Source organism: Kluyveromyces marxianus (assembly GCF_001417885.1).
Source record: "Kluyveromyces marxianus DMKU3-1042 mitochondrial DNA, complete genome".
Lineage (NCBI taxonomy): Eukaryota > Fungi > Ascomycota > Saccharomycetes > Saccharomycetales > Saccharomycetaceae > Kluyveromyces > Kluyveromyces marxianus.
The window spans coordinates 20,596-45,981 of record NC_036023.1 but is presented as its reverse complement, the minus strand read 5'-3'; the positions used below and the strand labels follow the sequence as shown (position 1 = coordinate 45,981).

Genomic DNA, 25,386 nt, shown 5'->3' with positions numbered 1-25,386 from the left:
TTATTTAATTTTACTAATTATTTATATTAAAAATAATTAATAATAATTATAATTATAATATTCCGCCAAATTACCTTTGGTAATTTGGCGGAAATAAATTATATATATAATATATATATACTTTATATACTTTTTATATATATAAATAAAATATTATTATTATTAAAAATTATAAAATAATATATTAGCTTCTGACATAATAAGTATTTATCTTATAATTATATTATATTATATTAACCCGCCACTTTTTTATGAAAAAGTGGCGGAAGTTTATAGTTATTATTATTATTAATTAATTAATTAATATTATTATTATTAATTAGATTATATGTTATATATTTTATATATAAAATTTAAATAATAACATATAAAAAATTATAATATGAGTATAAGATCCAAATCCACGCCAAAATACCACTTAAATAAGTGGTATTTTGGCGGAGAATATATACTTTTTATTCTTATATATATATATATATATATAAATAATTTATATATTTTAAATATAATTATTATTATAATAATTTATATATATAATATAAATAAAAATATAATACTAATTATATTATTAATTATACGCCAAAATCCCACTAATAGTGGGATTTTGGCGTTATACATTATATATTATTTATTATTTATTATATAAATAAATAAATATTTTATATTTATTTTATAAATAATTATTAAATTATTTTTTATTAATATAACATAGGATATATAAATATTTATATATGATTTCACCAATTAAATCATATTATTAATATGATTTAATTGGTGAATTATTAGTTAATTAATTCATTTATTCATTTATTATTTATTATAATAATAATTATTATTAATGTCGCCGCCATTATAAATAATGGCGGCGACTCCGTTATATTAAGGAGAATATTTTCTTTATATATATGATTATAATTTAATTTTATATTATAATATATAATATATATAACATATGATGCCAAAATTCAAAGGGAATTTTGGCAATATATCTATATTATGTTTTAAATATATATTATATATATATATCAAATAATATTTATAATTATTTTTATATAATATAAATTATTAATAAATATTAAAAATATAATAATATTATATTATTAATAATACGCCAAAATCCTTTGGATTTTGGCGTTAGATATATATAATATATTATATATTATATGTTATATATTTTATATATAAAAATTAATTTAAAATAATAAATTACAATATCTATTTGAATATTTTATTATGCCAATTAAATCATATTAAAAATATGATTTAATTGGCGAATTATTAATTATTATCTTAAGGGGTCGCCGCCATTATATATAATGGCGGCGACATATAATAATTTTAATTATTAAACATAATAATTATATATATTATTTTAATAATAAATACTTATAATAGGACTTGAACCTATATGTTTCGCTTATGAGACGAATGTTTTAACCAATTAAACTATACAAGTTAATATATAATAATAATATTATTATTATTATTATTATTTAATAATAATTAAATATGTATATTTGCCACATTTTTACATAGTAAAAATGTGGCATTATGATATAAATATAATAAGGGTGAATACTGAGAATCGAACTCAGATTAGACGCGCCACAAGCATATTTTCTACCTTTGAAATATATTCACCTTTTAAATATAATTTATTATTATATATTATTAATATATATATATATTATATATACGGAAAATATGAGAGTCGAACTCATAAGAACATAGTTCAATTATGTAGCAAATAATCTACCTTACCAATGGTGAATTTTCCTTATTAATAATATAATAATATTATTATAATTATAAATATATATATATATTATTATATTAAACCGCAACGAATTATTAATTCGTTGCGGTTTTGATGTTATATATTCATTTATATAAATATATAATTATATATTTATATATATTATTATTATTAATTAATTAATTAATACGAATCTGATCAGACTTGCACTGACATCAACCATCGTGACAAGATGGGACTTTACTATTAAGCTACAGATCCTTTATAAATAAATATCTAAAATATGTAATATATATTATATATAAATTCCGCGAAGATTATAAATAATCTTCGCGGAATATTAATATTTATATTAAATATTTATAGTAGTATATTATATTATTATATATTATATTATAATATTATTACAATATTATTAATAAAATAAATTATTATTATATTTATATATATATACATATATAGGCTTTTTTACTGCTTCTTAAGCAGTAAAAAAGCCCTCATATTTATATTTATATTTATATTATATTTATATTTATATTTATTATATATTATATTATATTCTTTTTATGAGGTCGCCGCCATTATATTTATATAATGGCGGCGACATTATTTTATATTATTATTATTATTATTATTTATAATATTATTATTATTATAATTATATAGGTAGCGAGACTTGAACTCGCAATCAATGTTTGGAAGACATTCAGTTTACCAATTAACTTATACCTATTTATTTTAAATATACTCTCTCTATGACTCGAACATAGAATCTTAATATTAGAAGTATTAGGCTTTAACCATTAAGCTAAGAGAGCTTATATATAAATTTATCCCCTTCTTTCTTATAGAAAGAAGGGGAGAAATGATATTAGATGAGAATAGTTGGAATCGAACCAAACATGGGATGCTTAAAAGGCAACTGTTTTACCATTAAACAATATTCTCATTATATATATTATATATAAATAATATATATTGAACCGGTTTGATTCGAACAAACAAATTCCAAACTCAAATTTTGGTGACTTACCTATTAGTCTACGATTCATTTTAATAATTATAATAATTATATAATTAATATATTTATTTATATATATAAATATATATTCTTACCGCCGAGGTAATTTTACCTCGGCGGTATTATATTATACTAGTATATATTATATTATCTTTTATATATATTTAATTAATTATATATATAATATATATATATATTATTATTATTTATATAATATTTTATATAATATGTCGCCGCCATTATATAAATATAATGGCGGCGACCTCTTTATATCTTATATCTTATATTAAGAAGAATATAATTATTATTATATTATATTATAATACTACTTAAAGGATTTGAACCTTCATATCTTGCGATAACACATCTTAAGAGTGTCGTGTCTACCATTTCCACCAAAGTAGCTATAAATGAATGCCTTTAATGAGAATCGAACTACATGTACATAAATCTTCAATTTATTGCTTTACCACTAAGCTATAAAGGCTATTAATCAATTACTTATATCTATTAACCTCATCCGCCACATTTTGAATAAAATGTGGCGGATAATATATTTATATTGATTATATTTAGTATAATTTTTTTATTAATAATTATTATTATTATTTTTTAATAAAAATTAAATATAAATAATTAATGACGACAAAATCCCTTTATAAGGGATTTTGTCGTAATATATATATGTCTCATATACATATACATATCATATTTTTATATATATATGATATATTATATTATAATATATAATTAATAACATATAATCTATAAGATATAGTTAGTTATAATTTATAATCATCCGCAAAAATACCACATTTTATGTGGTATTTTTGCGGAATATATTTAATATTATATATATATATTTTAAATAGATATTTTATTCAGATAGGATAGATTCGAACTAACTAACTCTTTCTCCCAAAGAAAGCGCCTAACCCTTCGGCCTCTATCTGTTATAATAAATAAAATTAATAAGCATATTTATAATATTTATTTCAATCAATATATATATATATATAATTATATAATATATATATATATAATTTATAATTTATATATTTAATTAATAATTATTTATCTCATTTATTTATATCGCCACATTTTTACTATGTAAAAATGTGGCAATTAATAATATTATTCATTATTAATTATATTAATTAATATATATTATGACTTTAATTAATTTATTTATTTAGCAATAATACGAGTTGAACGTATATGTTTAGGTCATGAGCCTAATATGTTACCAATTACATTATATTGCTCTAATTTACTTATAATATATATATATATACTTTTATATATATTATATATTAATATATAATTATATTTATTATATATTTTGGTTAATTTAATTAATGGCGTCGAATTGATACCAATTCGACGCCTTTATATATATTTTTATTAATTAATTATTATTTATAATATTTATTAATTATTATTTAATATAATTATATATCATTTATTAGGACTAATACCATATAAAATAATTATATATTTTAGATATATTTATATGTACATTTATATATTATTTATTTCCCCTTTTTTACCTTTTTATAAAGGTAAAAAAGGGGATACATTATTATTAATATTTATATATATATATTTTATATATATATTTATAAGAATAATTATTGTTATTTATTATTCTAATATAATAATATTATATATTACATATATATCAAATCCCTTTTTACCTTTGTAAAAAGGGATACATTGTTATTATTTATACTAAACCCGCCACTTTTTCACACTGTGAAAAAGTGGCGGGTAATATTAATAAGAATTATTATAATTTAATATTATATTTAATAATATTATATATTATATATTACATATATGTTAAACCCCTTTTTTACCTTTGTAAAAAGGTAAAAAAGGGATACATACATTAATATATTTTTTATATTTTATAAATAAATATAATTTGATCTTATATAAATAATAATTAAATTAGTAATTAAATATCAAATATTTAATCCTATTATACATTTTAGTATAAAATTAATTATAAATTATCTCTTTAAAACTACTTCGTATTTATATGCATTCAATACTTATTATTTATTAATTTAGCTTCTCTACAATGATTAATTATACATTATAATTATATTAAATATAATTATAATTATATATAAACTAATATATATAAATATATATTAATCAATAGATACACCATAGATTAATTCATTTTGATCCTTGCGTACTAAAAATGAGATTTAAATTGATAATATTCCCTATAGAAGATAGAAACCATACTGATTCACATCGTATTTAACCCAACTCACGTTACCTTTTAATTGACGAACAGTCAAACCCTTCCTAGCACTTACAACCAGGAGGATAGGTAGAGTCGACATCGAGGTGGCAAACATAACTTACAATATCTACTCTTTCGTTATATTACCCTGTTCAATTTTGTTTATATAATTATTTTTAATTAATTATTTCAATATATTACTATATTGTTCAGACTATGTCATTATTAAATATTTATAATAATATTTAATATTGGGCACTCGTGGATAAATTATTGTTAACCTAACTCATTATCTAGTCGTTGAACGTTCTTATAAAATCTTTATTATAATATTATAATATTATAATAAATAGGTTATTATAAGCTTCGCTGCAAATTGTCCTTATTATTTATTTTATTATTTTTTAATTATTATTAAATAATAATAGGAGTTCCTTGCAATTCACCCAATTTACTCCCTTTTTTTTCCTTGAAAAAGGTAAAAAAGGGATAATTATATATACATATATTATCTTTTTATATATATATATATATATAATGGGACAAAAAATTATCCCTAGCGTAACTTTTATTCGTTATCAATAACCATTACAATCAGTGTTATTTGTTCATTATGCCATACTTACGTACTTGTTTCACTTGTGAGTGTTACAATTGTTGCACAGTTATACCATTATATTAATTTAATATTTTTTAATATTATTGTTTTCATGACAATTTTACTGTACATAATCTTTTCTATTATTTACTTTATTTTATATTATAATTAAAATCATATTATAAAATAAAGATGTGAATAATTATTATATATAATATATAATTTGTTAATCAATAACATTATAATTTATATATGGACTTATTCAGATACTTTTGCTGAAAATGACGCCCCATCAAAACTACCAATTAGAGATTTTCTCTTTAATTATATTATACAATATAAATATTATATAATATAATATATATTTAAGAATATATATCAATTAAATATATTATAAAGATAAGAATTATTATAAAATATTATTAAAAATAATATTTAAGATATTTAGATAAGTATTTCATTTATATATAATCTATTACTTAATATACTGAACAAAATACATAATAATTCGATCTATCTAATTACAGTAAAGCTGCAAAGGGTCTTTTCGTCTTACTATAGGTACACAGCATCTTCACTGCGAATTCAATTTCACTTAGCTTAAAGAGGAGACAGTTGTTGTATCATTACGTCATTCATGCAGGACCACAATTATTGGCCTAGGAATTTCGCTACCTTAGAACCCTCATAATAAGGCTGCTATTTACTTAAATTTAATATAATAATCATAATAATTATTCATATTTATTAATTAAGCATGGAGCAGAGTTCACACCTTATACTATAACTTAACGTTTTTGCAAAGTGCGGTGTTTTTAGTAAACAGTTGGACAACCTTGTTTTTTTTACTCTTTTTTGACTAACGTTAGAGCTATTTTTGCCGAGTTCCTTCTCTTTAATTATCTAATTCACCTTCATATTCTCTACTAACATACCAGAGTCGGTATACATTACGGTATTTGTATATATATCTATTTCTTGATCTATATTAGTTTATATATATTATAATATAATATATATAATATAGATATAATATATATATTTAGATTTTACCTATCGTACAATATAATTTTATTCATATTTTACTTAAGGGCCGTACTTTTATTGTTAAACCTTATGCTTTAGGTGAAAAGGATTAAACCTTTTTTTCGTTACTCATGTCAGCATTCTCTATTTAATTTATATATCATATATTAATCCGTAAATATTAATATACTTATTATTCATTAAATGTTCCACTACCATAATATTACATTTATTTATATATAATATTATATAGATATTCAGTTAGATAATTATAATTAAAAAAGATCCGTTATATTATTTATTTACATAATTATTAAAAATAATTATGGTTTTAAATATTATTTATAAAAAAAATAGATCAGTGCATTGTTACATGTTCATTAAAAAATGGTTATTGTCAAACCCATTAACTGATTGTATTATAATATTTAAATATTTATTTCACTTATTATCTAATTAAGAACTTTATATCTTATTCTGGGCTGTTTCCCTTTAGACTGTTCACCTTATCGCGCACAGTCTGATTCTCTATTAATATTAATAAACATTTCGAGATTAAATATCTTTGATAAAATAGCAATTATTCCCCAAATAATAATATTTATAGCTGTACCATTCTTTATTATTATATAAAAAATATAATAATAATATTAATTATTTAATAGAGACTATACTAACATATATTTCGTGGAAAACCAGCTATCTGCGAACCAGATTTGTCTTTCACCGCTTAACACGACTCATCAGATGATATTGCAACATCAACCTGTTCGACCGTTTTTAACCGTCTGGTCATATTAAGATCGTCCGCTTTCGGGTCAATTATCATTAACTAACTATAATATATATTAAATATATATTATTATATTATACAATGTTTAATATTCAAATTATTTATAATTATATTAAAATAATTTTGCTAATAATAATTACTTGCTGACCCATTATACAAAAGGTACGTTATTAATATTTATATAAAATATTTATAACTGCTTATAAAATAACCAATTACTTATTTTCCCTTACGGTACTTATTTTGTTTATTAATAGTATTTAGTCTTAGAACTAGTTTGTCCTATATTCTTACATAATTTATTTACATAATACTTATTTATTTATATATATTATAAATATATAAATTTGACTATATTATTTTCTCTCACCAATACTCATAATATCTCTGTTGATTTATATTCTTTAAGTTACTTAGATGTTTCAGTTCACTTAATTTATATTTTTATCAGGTTTACCTTAGGTTTTAAAAATATATATATAAAATATATATATTTTATTAGTAACCTATGACTATTAATAACTTTTATAATCCTTGATTATCTCTTTAAATTTATATAAGAAATATTTCAAATTATATTTATTTATTACTTATATTTTATATATATAAATATATATTATAATTTATTTAATAATTATTATTATTTTAATAATTCTCCTTAATATAACGGAGTCGCCGCCTTCGGCGGCGACTATTTTTATTATAATTATCCTGATTATTCTTATTTTTATTGTAATTATTCGCCAAAATCCCCTATTAAATAGGGGATTTTGGCGTTATATATATATATTATATTGTAATTATACAATATTTTATTATATTATGTTCTCCTTACGGGGTCGCCGCCGAAGGCGGCGACATTATTATATTATATTATATTATATTATATTATAATATAATGTATTGTATAATATTATATTGTATTATATTATATTGTGTAATCCATCCGCCAAAATCCCCTATTAAATAGGGGATTTTGGCGGTTGTTATTAATAAATTCTTTATATATATATTATAAATATATATCTATATATTATAAAAATAATAATAAATATTAATAATATGATATAATTGATTAAATTATTCGCCAAAATCCCCTATTAAATAGGGGATTTTGGCGGTTATGTTATTATAAATATTATATAAATAAGTATATATATTTATTATTAAATATAATAAATATAAATAATAAATAATAATAAATTATTAATTCTAATAATAGAATTAATATTATATATACTGTAATACGCCAAAATCCCTCTTAAAGAGGGATTTTGGCGTTATATATATATATATGTATATTATATAATAATATATAAATTATATTAAATTAAAATAATAATAATAATAAAAATATGATATTAATTAAATCATACGCCAAAATCCTTTGGATTTTGGCGTTATATATATTATATTATACAATATTTTATTATATTATATTGTATTATATTATATTATATTGTATATTATTATATTATATTATATTGTGTTATCCATCCGCCAAAATGCCTATTTAATAGGCATTTTGGCGGTATTAATATATTATAAATATATTTTTTTTATATATTATATCTAAAATAAAAAGAATATTTTTATTAATAATAATTAATTATAATAATAATAAATATTATATATATATATATTATATATACTAACTATTATATATATAATACGCCAAAATCCCCTATTAAATAGGGGATTTTGGCGGTTATTATTAATAAATTCTTTATATATATTATATATATATCTATATAAAATAAAAATATTAATATTAATAAATATTAATAATATCAAATAATTAATTTATTTATTTATTCGCCAAAATCCCCTATTTAATAGGGGATTTTGGCGGTTATTTTAAATATTAATTTATATAAATAAGTATATATATTTATATATTAAATATATATAATAAATAATAATAAATTATAATTATAATAATAAATATTATCTCTACTATAATACGCCAAAATCCCCTATAAAGGGGATTTTGGCGTTATATATATGTATATTATATAATAATATATTATATAATATATAAAATAATTATATTAAATATAATATTGAATAATATATTGTATTGTGTTATCCGCCAAAATGCCTATTAATAAATAGGCATTTTGGCGGTTATATTATATTATATAAATTATATTATATTATATTTATAAAAAAGTCAAGAAGCTTATTAATTAATAAATAATAATAAATTATAATAATATAATATTATTAATTAAACTATTCGCCAAAATCCCCTATTTAATAGGGGATTTTGGCGGTTATAAATATAAATATTTATTTAAATAAATAAGTATATATATCTATTATTATATATAAATAATAAATAATAATAATTATAATAATAATATATATTATATATATATTAATAATATATAAATATTATATAGGTAATACGCCAAAATCCCCTATAAAGGGGATTTTGGCGTAATATATATGTATATTATATGTATATTATATAATAATATATAAATTATATAAATAATTATATATATATAAATATAAATATTCTCCTTATTATAATAATAATTATAATAATTATATTGAGTTATTCGCCAAAATCCCCTATTAAAATAGGGGATTTTGGCGATTATATTATATATTATTATATTATAAATAAATTTTTAAATATATATTTATCTAAAATAAAAAGAATATTATTAATTAAATTATTCGCCAAAATCCAAAGGATTTTGGCGATATGTAAATATATTTATTTATGTTTCAGTTATATATTTTTAATATATTTAATATATATTATATATAATGGTAATTATATAATAATATTAATTATAAAATTAATCCGCCAAAATCCCTACTTTATAGGCATTTTGGCGGTATGTTTATATATTATTTATCTTTAAATTTATATATATTTATATATAAATATTTTTATAAAATAATAATAATAATAAAAATATAATATATTAATAAATTATATTATATTATATTAATACGCCAAAATGCCTATTAATAGGCATTTTGGCGTTATGTATTACATTATCTTCAATAATATTATATATTATATAACTATTATATATAATAATATTATTTATTTATTTTTATATAAATTATTATTAAATAATAATAATAAAAATTAAAGAATATTATATTAATTATACGCCAAAATGCCTATTAAATAGGCATTTTGGCGTTATATATATTATATATTATATATTTTTAATAATTTCTATATATTATATATATAATATAATAAATATTATACATAAAATAATATTAAATATTATATTATAATAAATAATTAAGAATTATATTATTAATTATTGAATATAATTAAAAAGTAGAATAATAAAAATAAGAATATTCGCCAAATTACCTTTGGTAATTTGGCGAATTATTTATACATAATATCATATCGCGACTTTTTTTATAAAAAAGTCGCGGACTTATTTATAAATATAATATAATATTATATATAATATATAATTAATAATTATATAATAATTAATAATATTTATATGATAATTATTCGCCAAAATGCCTATAATAGGCATTTTGGCGGTATATTTATATATTATTTATCTTTTAAATTTATATATATTTATATATATATATATATTATATATTAGAATATAAATATTTTAATAAAATAATAATAATATATTAACAGATTATATTTATTAATCTGCCAAAATGCCTATTTAATAGGCATTTTGGCATTATGTATATATATTATGTTTTATAATATTATATATTATATAACTATATAATATTATTAATTTATTTTTAAATAATATTAATTATTACTTAATAATAATAAAAATAAAAGAATATTATATTAATTAATTAAACGCCAAAATGCCTATTAAATAGGCATTTTGGCGATTGTTATATATGTTTATTTATTTATAATAATTTGTATTATAATATATAATATAATTTTATTATTATAAATAAAATATAATAAATATTAAATATTTATATAATAATAAATAAATAAATAAATAATAAAGAATTATGGTTATCCGCCAAATTACCTTTGGTAATTTGGCGGAATTATATTATTAATAAGAGTATAATAATTTTATTTAATAATTTTTTATTAAATATAAATATATATATAATATAATATAATATATATTAAATATATATTAGATATAATAATAAAAATAATAAATAATTATAATAATAATAATATTCGCCAAATTACCTTTGGTAATTTGGCGAATTATACATATATACATATATAATATTTTTTTATATAAATATATAAAAATAATAATAATAAATTATATAATTAATAATTAATCAATAATTATATATATATAATAATATATATATTATATATGATTCGCCAAAATGCCTTTGGCATTTTGGCGAAATAATATTAGACAAATAATATTAAAGAGATAATATTTATTAATAATAATATTATTTATATAATTTATAATATAATTTATATAATAATAATAATAATAAATTATATAATTTAAATAATAAATATAACAATAATATCCGCCAAATTACCTTTGGTAATTTGGCGGAATTATATTATTAATTATAATTATTAAAGTATAATAATCTTATTATTAATTTATTTAATAATATATTTATTCCAGGTCCATTATATATTATATATATATTAGATATAATAATTAAAATAATAATAATAATTATATTAAGTAGAAGAAATATTATAATAATAATAATATTCGCCAAATTACCTTTGGTAATTTGGCGAATTATACATATATATATAATAAAATATTTGTAAAAATATTATATTTATATAAATATTATATATAATTAATTATTTAAAATAATTATATATATAATGTATACGCCAAAATGCCAAAGGCATTTTGGCGAAATAAATAACATTATTATTTAATAATATTAATTTATTATTATTTATTATAAAAAAAAAGAATATTTAAGATTATATATAATTATAATATATATAAAAATATAAATAAAATATAAATAATAAATATTATATATATATTTATATTAAAATAAATAATAATTATATGCTTATCCGCCAAATTACCAAAGGTAATTTGGCGGAATTGTATTATTAATTAATTTATAATTATATTATTATTAATTTATTTAATAATATATTATCTAATTTATATTTATATTTGAATATATATTAAATATATTTCCGTCATTACATTAATAAAGATGTAAACCTTATTAAATAGTAAAATAATTAAAATAATAAATAATACTCGCCAAATTACCACTTTTAGTGGTAATTTGGCGAATTTCACATATATATGTATACATATATATATATACATATATATATATAATTTATATAAAAAATAATAAATATAATATTTATATATTATATAATTAGTAATAAATTAATTATTATTATATATATAATAATCCGCCAAAATGCCTTTTTAAAAGGCATTTTGGCGTAATTATATTATTATTATTATATTATTATTATTATATTAAATAGGAGAATATAATATTTATTAATAATAATTTATTTAATTAGCCCCGCCACTTTTTCACAGAAAAAGTGGCGGATAATATATTATAATATAATATATATATTATAATTAAAATTATAAATAATTATTATATTAAGGAGAATAATAATATTCGCCAAATTACCTTTGGTAATTTGGCGAATTATACATATATATAATATAATATATATAAAAATATTATATTTATATATATAAAAATATATAATTAATTATTAATATATAATATAAATATATAATAGATACGCCAAAATGCCTTTTAAAAAGGCATTTTGGCGAAATAAATAATATTATTATTTAATAATATTAATTAATTTATAATTAAATTAAAAAGAATATTGAAAATATTTAATTTCAATTGTTATTAATTATACAGCGTATAATAATAAGAATGAAATCATTAAACAGAATAAACCTGTAGCTTCTGATAAAGCAACATTAGTTGGAAGCCTAATAGTTGTGTAAAATCATAATATTATTTAAATATTATCTCAATATATTACTATATTGTTTAGACTATGTCATTATCATATATTAAATATGATATTGGGCGCTCGTGGATAAATTATTGTTAACCTAACTCATTATCTAGTCGTTGAACGTTTTTATAACTTATTTTTATATTAAATAATAATCTTAATTATATAAAAATACACCCGTTATTTATCCTTTTAAATAAAGGAGAAATAACGGGGAGGTTGTTATAAACTTCGCTGCAAATTGTCCATATTTAATTATTATTATTAAATATTAGGAGTTTCTTGCAATTCACCCAATTTAATATCTCTTTTATTAAAAAAGTTAAATTATTATTATATAATATATAATAATAATATAGATTTTTAGGACTCGCTTAAATTAATCCTAAAATAGCGAATGGGAATAATGTATCTTTTAATGAAGGGTTTCTTGAAACACCTTGGATTAATGCTGAGAATACGATAGCAATACCAATACCTGCTCCTAATAATCCAATTGTTGAGATACCTGCTCCAATATATTTAGCTGCTAATACTAATTGCATAATGTTATTATATTATACTAATTATTAATATATTAATATTAATAAAAAGTACTTATGTTTTATAATATATATAAATATATATATTATAAAATAATTTAATAATAATATTATTATTTAATTTAATTAAATAGTTACTTATATAGTAATATCATCCGCCACTTTTTATTTATAAAAAGTGGCGGTAGCTAATTTATATTATAATTATTAACTATTCCTTATGTATATTTCATATATATAAGGAAAAATAAGTATAAATTATATTTAAGTAATAAATAAATATTATATATTTAGAATATATATTTATATATATAAAAAGAATATAATATTAAATTGCCAAATTACCTTTGGTAATTTGGCGGGTGTTTTTATTAATATTCTTTTATTATTATAATTTTCCTCTTTAATATTTTATTTTTATAATTTAATATATAATAATTATTATTAATTTAATAAAAATAAATTCTCCTTAATCTAATAAGGTCGCCGCCATTATATATAATGGCGGCGACAAATAATATTATTATTATATATATAGCTATATAATATATTATATATAAAAAAAATATAGATATAACGCCAAAATGCCTATTTAATTAAATAGGCATTTTGGCGTATTAATTAATATAATTTCCTCACGGAAAAATATATTTTATTATTATTATTTAATAAAAAATATATATTATAATATAGAATATTTAAATATAAATATATATAATATTTAAAGATAAATAATATATAAAGATATCGCCAAAATGGCCTATAAAATAGGCCATTTTGGCGAATGACTTAAAATATATAATATTATATTTTTATTATTATTATAATTTATTAATATTCTTTATTTATATTATATATATATATATATATATATAATATATTTATAAATTTATAATATAATCGCCAAAATGGCCTATTTTATAGGCCATTTTGGCGAATAATCATATATTATATCGCCGTCCAAGACGACAATTTAATTTTAATAGGAAAATATTATTATTATTTATATTAATTATATTAATATAAATTCTATAAAAAAAAATATGATATAAATAAAATATATCGCCGATATTACTATAGTAATATCGGCGGATAATCAAATATTTTTCAATATTATATTTATTTTTAATTAATAATTTATTTATATATTATAATATATATTTAATATAATTAATACTGCTTACATAAATAATAATTTAGGAGAATATATTATATATATATATAATATAACATAATGTCGCCGCCATTATATATAATGGCGGCGACCATTATTACATTAAGTAAGAAAATATATATTATCTAATATTATATAATACATATATATAATATAATATATATAATATAATAATATAATAATATAATAAACCCGCCACTTTTTTTATAAAAAAGTGGCGGAAGACATATTAAATAATAATATATATATTAATAATAAGAATATTTAATAATAATTTATATATAATTATATAATTAATTATATAATTATACACCTCATCAATAGAATACAATATATAAGAATAATCAAATAATATCTAATACATGAGCATAAATAATTGTTGTTTCATATCCAACATGATGAGTTGATGTTAAATGATAATTTCTCATTCTTCAATAATTTACTCCTAACATAGCAGCTAACATAACCATATGTAAGAAATGTAATCCTGTACCAGCATAGAATACTGAACCATATACACCATCAGTAATTGTGAATGTAGCATTTGTATATTCAATATATTGACAAGTTACGAAAATTACAATTAATCAGAATGTAATAAATAATCCTGATAATGCAATTTTTCTATTACCAGCAACTAAACCATGATGACTATATGTAATAGTAGCACCTGAAGATAATAAAATAATAGTATTTAATAAAGGTAATTCTGTAGGTTGTACAGCTTGAATTCCTACTGGTGGTCATACACCTCCTAATGTAATATCTGGACTCATAGCTGAATGGAAATAAGCTCAGAATAATCCTGCGAAAATTAAAATTTCAGATACAACAAATAATAAGAAACCTAAATTAATACCTTTTCTTACAGCAATAGTATGATCTCCTAAATATGTTGCCTCTGCAATAATATCTCTAAATCATAAAGTAGCACTATATGTTACTGTAATTAATGATAAATAAATTAAATACATATGACCTACATATCCATGCATTGTTAATGCTAATGATAATGCTAATGCCATTAATGAAAATGAAACTACAATTGGTCATGGTGATGGAGCTACTAAATGGAAAGGGAATTGTTGATGTTTACTTCTTTCTAAATGTGTCATTTTTTTATAAATTTTTCTATAATTTTATAAATTTAATATATATATTAATTTATAGTATAATTATATCTATTTAAAGATATATATAATTACTTTTATATATATATATATATTAATAAAAAATATATAATAATATATATTATATTATAGTATAACAATATTATATTATTCGCCATTAATCCCTAATAATTATTAGGGATTAATGGCGAATATTTATTTATTTATTTATTAATAAAATTATTACTTTATTATATTTATATAAAAATAATAATAATTATTTTATTAAAATAAAAATATGTAATATATATATTATATATAATTAATATAATTCCGCCTTTTAATCCCCTTAACTAAGAGGATTAAAAGGCGGATAATTAAATAAATTAATTAATTAATTAATTAATTAATTAATGTGAAAAAGTAATAAGGATTATTAAATAATCTGAGGCTAATTTATTATATAAAGTCTCAGATCTATATCTAAATAATGAATAATATATTTATAAATATATATAAATCCGCCATTAATTCCCTATAATTATAGGGAATTAATGGCGAATATTCATTTATTTATTATTTATTTATTATTTATTTATTATTTAATTTTATAAATATATATAAATAAAATTATTACTTTATAATATTATATATATAAATTAATAATATATATTTTTTTTATATAATTTAATTAATATTTTTGTAATATTACAAAAATATTTAATAATTATAATATATATAATTCGCCTTTAATTCCTTATATTTATAAGGAATTAAAGGCGAATATTAATTAATAAATTCTCCTTTATTCTATATTATTATATTATTAATTATTTATTTATTATTTATTATTAAAAATAATATAATAAAAAGATATATTTAAAGTTAATATATCAGCCGCGACTTTTTTATAAAAAAAGTCGCGGGTCTAATATTTACTAATAATGTCGCCGCCATTATTAATAATGGCGGCGACCATCTTTACTTTATACTTTATATTGAGGAGTAATAATAAAATATTTATAATAAAATTAATATATATATGTGTGTATACTACAAAACCATAAATATTTTATGGTTTAGGTATGTACACTTATTATTCTTATTATTCATCACATTTTATTAAAAATATATATAGTAGATTATATAGATTAATATATTAAATATATGTCGCCGCCATTATTTATAATGGCGGCGACCATCTTTACTTTATATTGAGGAGTTAAATAGAATATTAATATATTTATATATAATATGTATATATATATATATTTATATATATATGTATTTATTCAAATAAAATATAAATATAAATATTACCCGCCAAATTACTACTTAAGTAGTAATTTGGCGGATATTAATATATTAGCCGCCACTTTGAAAAAGTGGCGGGGCTAATTAATTATTAATTATTAATTATTATTATTTTACTTATTTTATTTTTATTTATTATATAATTATTATTATTATATATTTAAAATATTATAATTAGAATAAATAAATAAAAAGAATTAATTAATGAATATCCGTCCTTTTCCATATTTAATATGGAAAAGGACGGGTTATATTTATATTTAATTATAAATAAAAAGTTTTATCACATATAATTAAATAAATATTAATATATTATATTTATTTAAAAATAATATATATAACGCCAAAATGCCAAAGGCATTTTGGCGAATATCTTACATATACAATATATTAATTAAATAGGAGAAATATATTTTTTTTATATAATTAATATAATATAATATAATATAATATAATATAATATATATAATATACCTTATTCGCCAAAATACCACTTAAATAAGTGGTATTTTGGCGTAAATATTAATATATATTAATTTGGATTTGGATCTTATACTCATATATAATAAAAAATATTTATATATTTTATAAATAAAATATAAATAATATTATATATATTATCCGCCAAAATGCCAAAGGCATTTTGGCGAATATTTATTTATTTATTTATTTAGTTAGTTAGTTAATTAATTAGTTAGTTAATTATTAATAAATAAATTTAACATAAATTTATAATATTAATTAAAATAATTAATATAAATACATATATAATATATATCTACAATATATATATAGATCCACCGAAACCATCAAATAAATATTGATGGTTTCGGTATGTAAATATATTATTATTATTATTATTATAAATTATATTTTTATAAAAATTTAAATTAAAAATATATATTATATAATAATACTTATCCCAATATCTCTTTTGAATAAAGAGATATTGGGATTATATATCTTATAATATTGTTTATAATATATTATATTATATTATAATAAGAATATTTAAAATATAATTATATATATACTATATATAATTAATGTAAGTATAAAGCATCTTTTAAATATGAAGATGTTAAAATAGCTCATACATAAGCTTGAATTACTGAAATTGCAAATTCTAATACTACAATAGCTAATAATCCAATACCTGGAATAAATCCAAATACAAATGTAATAATACTAATAGACATTAAATTAAATAATAATCCACCTAAAATAATTAATAATAAATGACCTGATAATACATTACTTGATAATCTTAAACCTAATGAAATAGCTCTAGCAAAATATGATAATAATTCAATTAATACTAATAATGGTACTAATGGTAAAGGAGTACCTCCAGGTACAAATAATGAGAAGAATACTCAACCATGTTTAGTTAAACCAATAATAGTAGCACCTAATCATACAACTGAACTTAATGATACAATGAAAATTAAATGAGCTGATAATGCAAATGAATAAGGAATCATACTAATTAAGTTACTTACAAAGATAAAGAAGAAGAATGTATAAACTAATGGGAAGTAAAATCCTCATAATTTACCACCAATTTGTCCTTTAACCATATTTAAAATAGTATCATAAATAGCTTCTTGAGATACAAATCATTTAGAACCAATAATTTTATTATTATTAGTAGTTAATGTATTTAAACCAATAATTGTAAATAATACAATTACTGTATATAATGAGAAAGTAGTAAAGTTTAAACTACTGAAATCTAATAATGGAGATGTAAATCCCATTAATACTCTAATTTCAAATTGATCTAATGGTGATGTAATAAATAAATTTAACATATTTTTATTTTATTTTTATAAATAATCTAATATAAATTTATTATATATAATAATTATATATATTAACTAATTAATAAATTAATTATAATTAAGGCTCTTCCTTTGCTATAAAGCAAAGGAAGAGCCCTTTAACTTAATTTATTATAATATAATATAACATAATATAATATTATATTAATAATATTTTTATTATTATTAATTTTTATATAATAAATATTATATAATATAATGTAATATATTTATACATTATATTAGCCGCCACTTTTTCTGTGAAAAAGTGGCGGGTTTTGTATAAATTGTATAATTAATAATATATATAATATATATTAATTATTAATATTTAACCTCTTAAAATATTATATATAAATTATAATTTTGAAATAAATAATCTAGATACATATAATCTTAAAATTTGAGGTAAGAAGTATTGTGCAAATAATACTAATAAAATAGTTACTAATGCAAATCCATATACTAATTGATTTAAGAAATAAAATGGTACTAATTGTGGCATATTTTTTATATACTTATTTTTATAATTTACTATAAATATATTATACGCCAAAATGCCTATATAGGCATTTTGGCGATATATTTATATAATATTGTTTTATTTTATTAATATAATTATTTATTATTATTTTATATAATAATAATAAATCTATATATTTATATATATATTTATATATAAATATAGTACTATTTTTATTTAAAATTTATTTATTATTATATATAATTTACTTTTTTAATAGTAAATAATAAATAAATAAATATAATATTATTAATATTATATTATTATAATAATCCGCCAAAATGCCTTTTTAAAAAGGCATTTTGGCGGTATATTTATATTACATATTTATATTTATATTACCCGCGACTTTTTCACATTGTGAAAAAGTCGCGGGTTTTATATTTATAATATAATATTATAAATATATTATAACATATAATTTATATATATTATTTATAATGTTTTAATTAAATAATATATATATATATCGCCAATTCAATATCTAAGATATTGAATTGGCGAATTATAATTAATAAATAAATATATAACATATTTATTTTATATATAATAATAATAATAATACAAGGATAAAGAGATTCGAACTCCTAACGATTGATTTGAAATCAATAGTTTTACCATTAAACTATATCCTTTATTAAAATAAAAATTAAAATAAAAGACCCGCCACTTTTTCAAAGTGGCGGGTCATATATTAACATATAATGTTAATATTTAATATATAATTTATAATAAATAAAAAATATATATTTGTTTACTTCTTTATAATATAATTATATAATAATATAATAATATAATAATATATGTCGCCGCCATTATATTTATATAATGGCGGCGACCATTATTACATTAAATAAGAGAAAACTTAATAAAATATTATAATAATATTTATATATAATATATAAATATATATAATTATAATATCCGCGGATTATTATAAATAATCCGCGGAATTAGTTAATTAATAAATTTAATAAAATTTATTTTATTAAAAATATTTTAATAATAATAATAATTATTATTATTAATAATTGGAAGAGAATATTAGAGATATTAATAAGCCCACCGCAGGTTCCCCTACGGTAACTGTATTTCAACTTCGCATTAATTCGTAATATTTCTTATATATTTATAATATAAATATAATTATATATAATAAGATATATATAATATATAAATATATAAATATATTTAGATAACATTATGTTTCAACGCGTGATGAGTAATTAGTGCGAAACAGTTAAAGTATTCACCGTAACATACTAATTTACGTATTACTAGCAATTCTTTTTTCATAATATCGAATTTCAGATATTAATCCATATTATAAATAATATAGTAATATATTAAAGATTTAAATGTTTTATACTATTAATTTATTATTTTTTATAATAATTTAATATAGTTTTGTTATCATTTAATTATAGCACGTCTATAGCCCATATTATAAGGATCATCATGATTTGTCTTAATTCCTTTCATCATATATCCAATAGATATAAAATATTATGTATAATTGATAAATATACATATGGAGATTTGTTCGTTCATGAAACTAATCTAAAACTTTGCAGCACGAACTGAAGACAACGATGTAACGCCTGTAATTATTTATATAAATTATATAAATAAATATACAAAATATGGTAAGGTTAGTCGGGGATCATCGAATTAAATAACATGCTCCACTGCTTAAGTCTGTAACCGTCTATTGTCTTGAATTTCATCCTTGCGAACGTACTCTTCAGGCGGAACACTTACATTTTCATTTTATTTTTAATATTATATATTAAAAATTGGTGTTCATAGTTTACTGCTAGAACTACTCGGGTATCGAATCCGGATTGCTACTCTAGCCTTCATTCCTCAATGTCAGTTAATAATTAATTAATATTTTCACGTATACCAGTCTTATAATTATCATTATTATTTCATCTTTACTATTATAATTCTTTAATTAATATTTATTAACTCTAATATATATATAATATATATAATTCTACGAATTCTTTAAGCCATTATGATTAACGCTTGCCCCCATTGTTTTACCGCAACTGCTGGCACAAATTTTGGTTAGGACTATTAAATATATCTATATATATATAAATATATATATAAATATACTTGTAATTAATACAAGTAATTAATATCATTATTTTAATTATTTATGAACTTTATTGTTAATCAATTAATATTATTTTTATTTAATATAATATAATAATATATATAAATATATATTATTTTTTTAATATTAATAATTAATATATCATTCTAATAAGTAACTGGATCAATCTTTCGATCATTGTCCAATATTCCTCACTGCTGTATCTTATAGATATTGACTATATTTCAAAGTCAACGTGATCGTTCTAACGTTAATTATCGATTATGGATCGTCGACTAGGTATAACTTTTAATTTACCTACTATCTTAAACCAATATTGGCTTTACTATAAACAATTATATTATAATTATATAATCTTTATATTTATATATATAAATTTATATATAAATACTATAAAGCATTTAACTTTATTTATAGTTAAAAATTCCAAATTTTACTCACGTGTACACTACATATTTATTATATTACATATATAATAAACGTTTAATTTGCATGTGTAATGTCCTTATTTAGCGTTTAATCTGAACCAACATCATGTTCTTTTTATTATTTTATTTTAAATTATCTAATTAATATTATAATATATATGATATATATATATTATATATTTTATTACTTATAAAATTAAATAAAAAGAGATAATAAATGTTTGTATATAAAATTAAACCCCGCCACTTTTTATAAATAAAAAGTGGCGGTATTATTATTATTATTATTAATATTATTATTATTATATATTATATATTTTATTATTATTATTATAAATTATTAATAAAAATTATTAATTATAAATATATATATTATATATTAATTAAATATACAATTACTATCCGCCACATTTTTACAATGTAAAAATGTGGCGGTAAATATATTATTATTATTATTATAATTATATAATAATATAAATTATTATTATAATATTAATTATTATAATTAAGTTCGAGAATAATATAGAATAAATATCCGTCCTTTCCCACATATATGTGGGAAAGGACGAGTAATATATTACCCGCCTCACAATAATTGTGAAAAAAAATTAGTGGCGGAGCTAATATAATAATATATAATAGTATATATATTCAATAATATATATTTTATTATTCAATATTATTATTAAATATAAATATATATCTAAATAATAGATATCTAATAATATGTATAATTCCGCCAATTCATAATCTATTAGATTATGAATTGGCGGAGAATATAAAATTAATTAATTACTTATTTGGTTTAATAATATAATATATATTAAATATAATATATATAGTAATATATAATATATAGTATATAGATATATTTTGCCAATTCCAATATCAATGATATTGGAATTGGCGAATAAATGAATTATTTTTAATAAGTTAAGTCCCGCGACTTTTTTTATAAAAAAGTCGCGGGATAATATTATACAATTTTATAATTAAGAATATAATAAATATTATTATTTATTTAATATTATATATATAAATATATATTATTAATAATATTGAATAATAATATAAAAATTAATTATACTTTACCACATTTTCACTATAGTGAAAATGTGGCATTTATATAGTAGTATATACTAATATCGCCAGTCCCCACCAATGGTGGGGACTGGCGGTAATTATTATTTATTAATATATTTATTAAAAATATAAATTATATTATATTATATATAAATAAATATATACAATATATAATATATTAAAATAATATAAAATATATATATTTGGCCTTTTAATTGGTTTTTAAAACCAATTAAAAGGCCAATAATAAATTTATTAATTTATTAATTAATATACAATACAATATTGACTTTTTAATTTATAATTAATTAATATATAATAATATTATATAATTATTATATAATTTACATTATATAATATATATAGATATGTAAATATATTTGGCCTTTTAATTGGTTAATTAACCAATTAAAAGGCCAATAATTAATATTATTTAAAGAATATTATATTATATCATATTATATCATATTATATTATTATATTTAAAAATTATATATAATTAAAATTAATGATATAAATAATATAATTATAATCTATACCGCCAATGTATTTATAATACATTGGCGGTTAATTTAATGAATTAAAAATTTATGTCTGAGGCGTAATTTATATTATATAAAATATATACATATATATATAATATCTTATGATATTTAATAAATCTTAAAGAAAGGATATATATATATATACATTATGCCTTTTAATTGGTTATATTAACCAATTAAAAGGCAATAATTAATTATTAATATAATTATTACGAAGATAATAATATTATATTTATATTAATATGAATATTATTATATAATTTATATAATTATATATTAATAATATATAAAATATATATGTATTACGCCTTTTTATTGAAAACCAATTAAAAGGCGTATAATTAATTAATTAATTAATTAATTTATTTATTTATTTATTTATTTATATAATAATAATATATATTATATATATATTATTATATTATATTAATAATATATTATATTATAATTAAAAATTATTAATATATAATTTATCTACATAAAATAAAATAAAAATATATATATATTTGGCCTTTTAATTGGTTAATTAACCAATTAAAAGGCCAATAATTAATTAATTCATATACAATATTATTTAAATAATTAATATTATTATTATTATTATATTTTTAATAATAATTAATATCATTTGTGATTTTTATATATAAAATATATATTAAAAAGTATATTTATATATATATATATATTATGCCTTTTAATTGGTTAATTAACCAATTAAAAGGCATATAATTAATATTATATTATTATATTATATCATATCATATTATATTAATTTTATAATTATATATAGATATTATAATAAATAATTATTATTATTTTAATTAATTAATTAATTAATAATAAATTATTACTCCTTACGGGGTCGCCGCCATTATTTATAATGGCGGCGACAAAATAATTAAATATATATAATTAAATATATATATTATTTATATAAATATATAATAATATATACAATATATATATATCTCGCCTTTTAATTGGTTTTTAAAAACCAATTAAAAGGCGAATAATCTATTATTATATAATAATATTTATTTCATTTATTATATTATATTATATATATAATAATCATTATATAATAAAAATATAATATTATTTATATTATAAAAATAAAATATACAATATATATATATTACGCCTTTTAATTGGTTTTTTAAAAACCAATTAAAAGGCTAATAATTAGTATCATCTTAATTTATATATTATATATATATATATATATATAATAATAATAAAAATAATTAATTAATTATATAAAATTTTCTACTATTTAAGTAATAAAATATAAATTAATATTTTTA

General features: G+C 17.1%; 4 protein-coding genes and 15 non-coding genes across 19 annotated transcripts; all 19 read right to left on the bottom strand. All coding sequences in view use genetic code 3, as the record gives it.

Annotated features, from left to right (window-relative positions):
• Positions 1-1,383: 1,383 nt before the first annotated feature.
• CRD48_mgt22 lies at positions 1,384-1,456 on the bottom strand. Its single transcript has one exon. It is a non-coding gene; the product is annotated as a tRNA-Met (tRNA).
• A 113-nt stretch (positions 1,457-1,569) lies between these two features.
• Positions 1,570-1,641, bottom strand: CRD48_mgt21. Its single transcript has one exon. It is a non-coding gene; the product is annotated as a tRNA-His (tRNA).
• A 55-nt stretch (positions 1,642-1,696) lies between these two features.
• On the bottom strand, positions 1,697-1,777 carry CRD48_mgt20. The gene has a single exon. It is a non-coding gene; the product is annotated as a tRNA-Ser (tRNA).
• A 168-nt stretch (positions 1,778-1,945) lies between these two features.
• CRD48_mgt19 lies at positions 1,946-2,017 on the bottom strand. The gene has a single exon. It is a non-coding gene; the product is annotated as a tRNA-Asp (tRNA).
• Positions 2,018-2,417: 400 nt separating this feature from the next.
• On the bottom strand, positions 2,418-2,489 carry CRD48_mgt18. The gene has a single exon. It is a non-coding gene; the product is annotated as a tRNA-Gly (tRNA).
• A 12-nt stretch (positions 2,490-2,501) lies between these two features.
• CRD48_mgt17 lies at positions 2,502-2,574 on the bottom strand. The gene has a single exon. It is a non-coding gene; the product is annotated as a tRNA-Arg (tRNA).
• Positions 2,575-2,630: 56 nt separating this feature from the next.
• On the bottom strand, positions 2,631-2,705 carry CRD48_mgt16. Its single transcript has one exon. It is a non-coding gene; the product is annotated as a tRNA-Lys (tRNA).
• Positions 2,706-2,734: 29 nt separating this feature from the next.
• CRD48_mgt15 lies at positions 2,735-2,807 on the bottom strand. The gene has a single exon. It is a non-coding gene; the product is annotated as a tRNA-Gln (tRNA).
• A 293-nt stretch (positions 2,808-3,100) lies between these two features.
• Positions 3,101-3,182, bottom strand: CRD48_mgt14. Its single transcript has one exon. It is a non-coding gene; the product is annotated as a tRNA-Leu (tRNA).
• Positions 3,183-3,192: 10 nt separating this feature from the next.
• Positions 3,193-3,264, bottom strand: CRD48_mgt13. The gene has a single exon. It is a non-coding gene; the product is annotated as a tRNA-Phe (tRNA).
• A 394-nt stretch (positions 3,265-3,658) lies between these two features.
• CRD48_mgt12 lies at positions 3,659-3,730 on the bottom strand. Its single transcript has one exon. It is a non-coding gene; the product is annotated as a tRNA-Pro (tRNA).
• A 240-nt stretch (positions 3,731-3,970) lies between these two features.
• CRD48_mgt11 lies at positions 3,971-4,042 on the bottom strand. Its single transcript has one exon. It is a non-coding gene; the product is annotated as a tRNA-Met (tRNA).
• A 669-nt stretch (positions 4,043-4,711) lies between these two features.
• On the bottom strand, positions 4,712-8,040 carry CRD48_mgr01. The gene has a single exon. It is a non-coding gene; the product is annotated as a large ribosomal RNA (ribosomal RNA).
• A 5,265-nt stretch (positions 8,041-13,305) lies between these two features.
• CRD48_mgp02 (ATP synthase subunit 9) lies at positions 13,306-13,961 on the bottom strand. The gene is made up of 2 exons: positions 13,800-13,961; positions 13,306-13,371 (listed from the first exon to the last, which is right to left on the bottom strand). Exons 1-2 carry the CDS (start codon positions 13,959-13,961, stop codon positions 13,306-13,308), a joined length of 228 nt encoding a protein of 75 aa, YP_009433703.1.
• Positions 13,962-15,437: 1,476 nt separating this feature from the next.
• COX3 (cytochrome c oxidase subunit 3) lies at positions 15,438-16,247 on the bottom strand. The gene has a single exon. It carries the CDS (start codon positions 16,245-16,247, stop codon positions 15,438-15,440), a length of 810 nt encoding a protein of 269 aa, YP_009433702.1.
• Positions 16,248-18,598: 2,351 nt separating this feature from the next.
• Positions 18,599-19,369, bottom strand: ATP6 (ATP synthase subunit 6). Its single transcript has one exon. The coding sequence runs from the start codon at positions 19,367-19,369 to the stop codon at positions 18,599-18,601; it is 771 nt and encodes a 256-aa protein (YP_009433701.1).
• A 367-nt stretch (positions 19,370-19,736) lies between these two features.
• CRD48_mgp05 (ATP synthase subunit 8) lies at positions 19,737-19,883 on the bottom strand. Its single transcript has one exon. The coding sequence runs from the start codon at positions 19,881-19,883 to the stop codon at positions 19,737-19,739; it is 147 nt and encodes a 48-aa protein (YP_009433700.1).
• Positions 19,884-20,465: 582 nt separating this feature from the next.
• CRD48_mgt10 lies at positions 20,466-20,536 on the bottom strand. Its single transcript has one exon. It is a non-coding gene; the product is annotated as a tRNA-Sec (tRNA).
• A 400-nt stretch (positions 20,537-20,936) lies between these two features.
• On the bottom strand, positions 20,937-22,632 carry CRD48_mgr02. The gene has a single exon. It is a non-coding gene; the product is annotated as a small ribosomal RNA (ribosomal RNA).
• Positions 22,633-25,386: the final 2,754 nt, after the last annotated feature.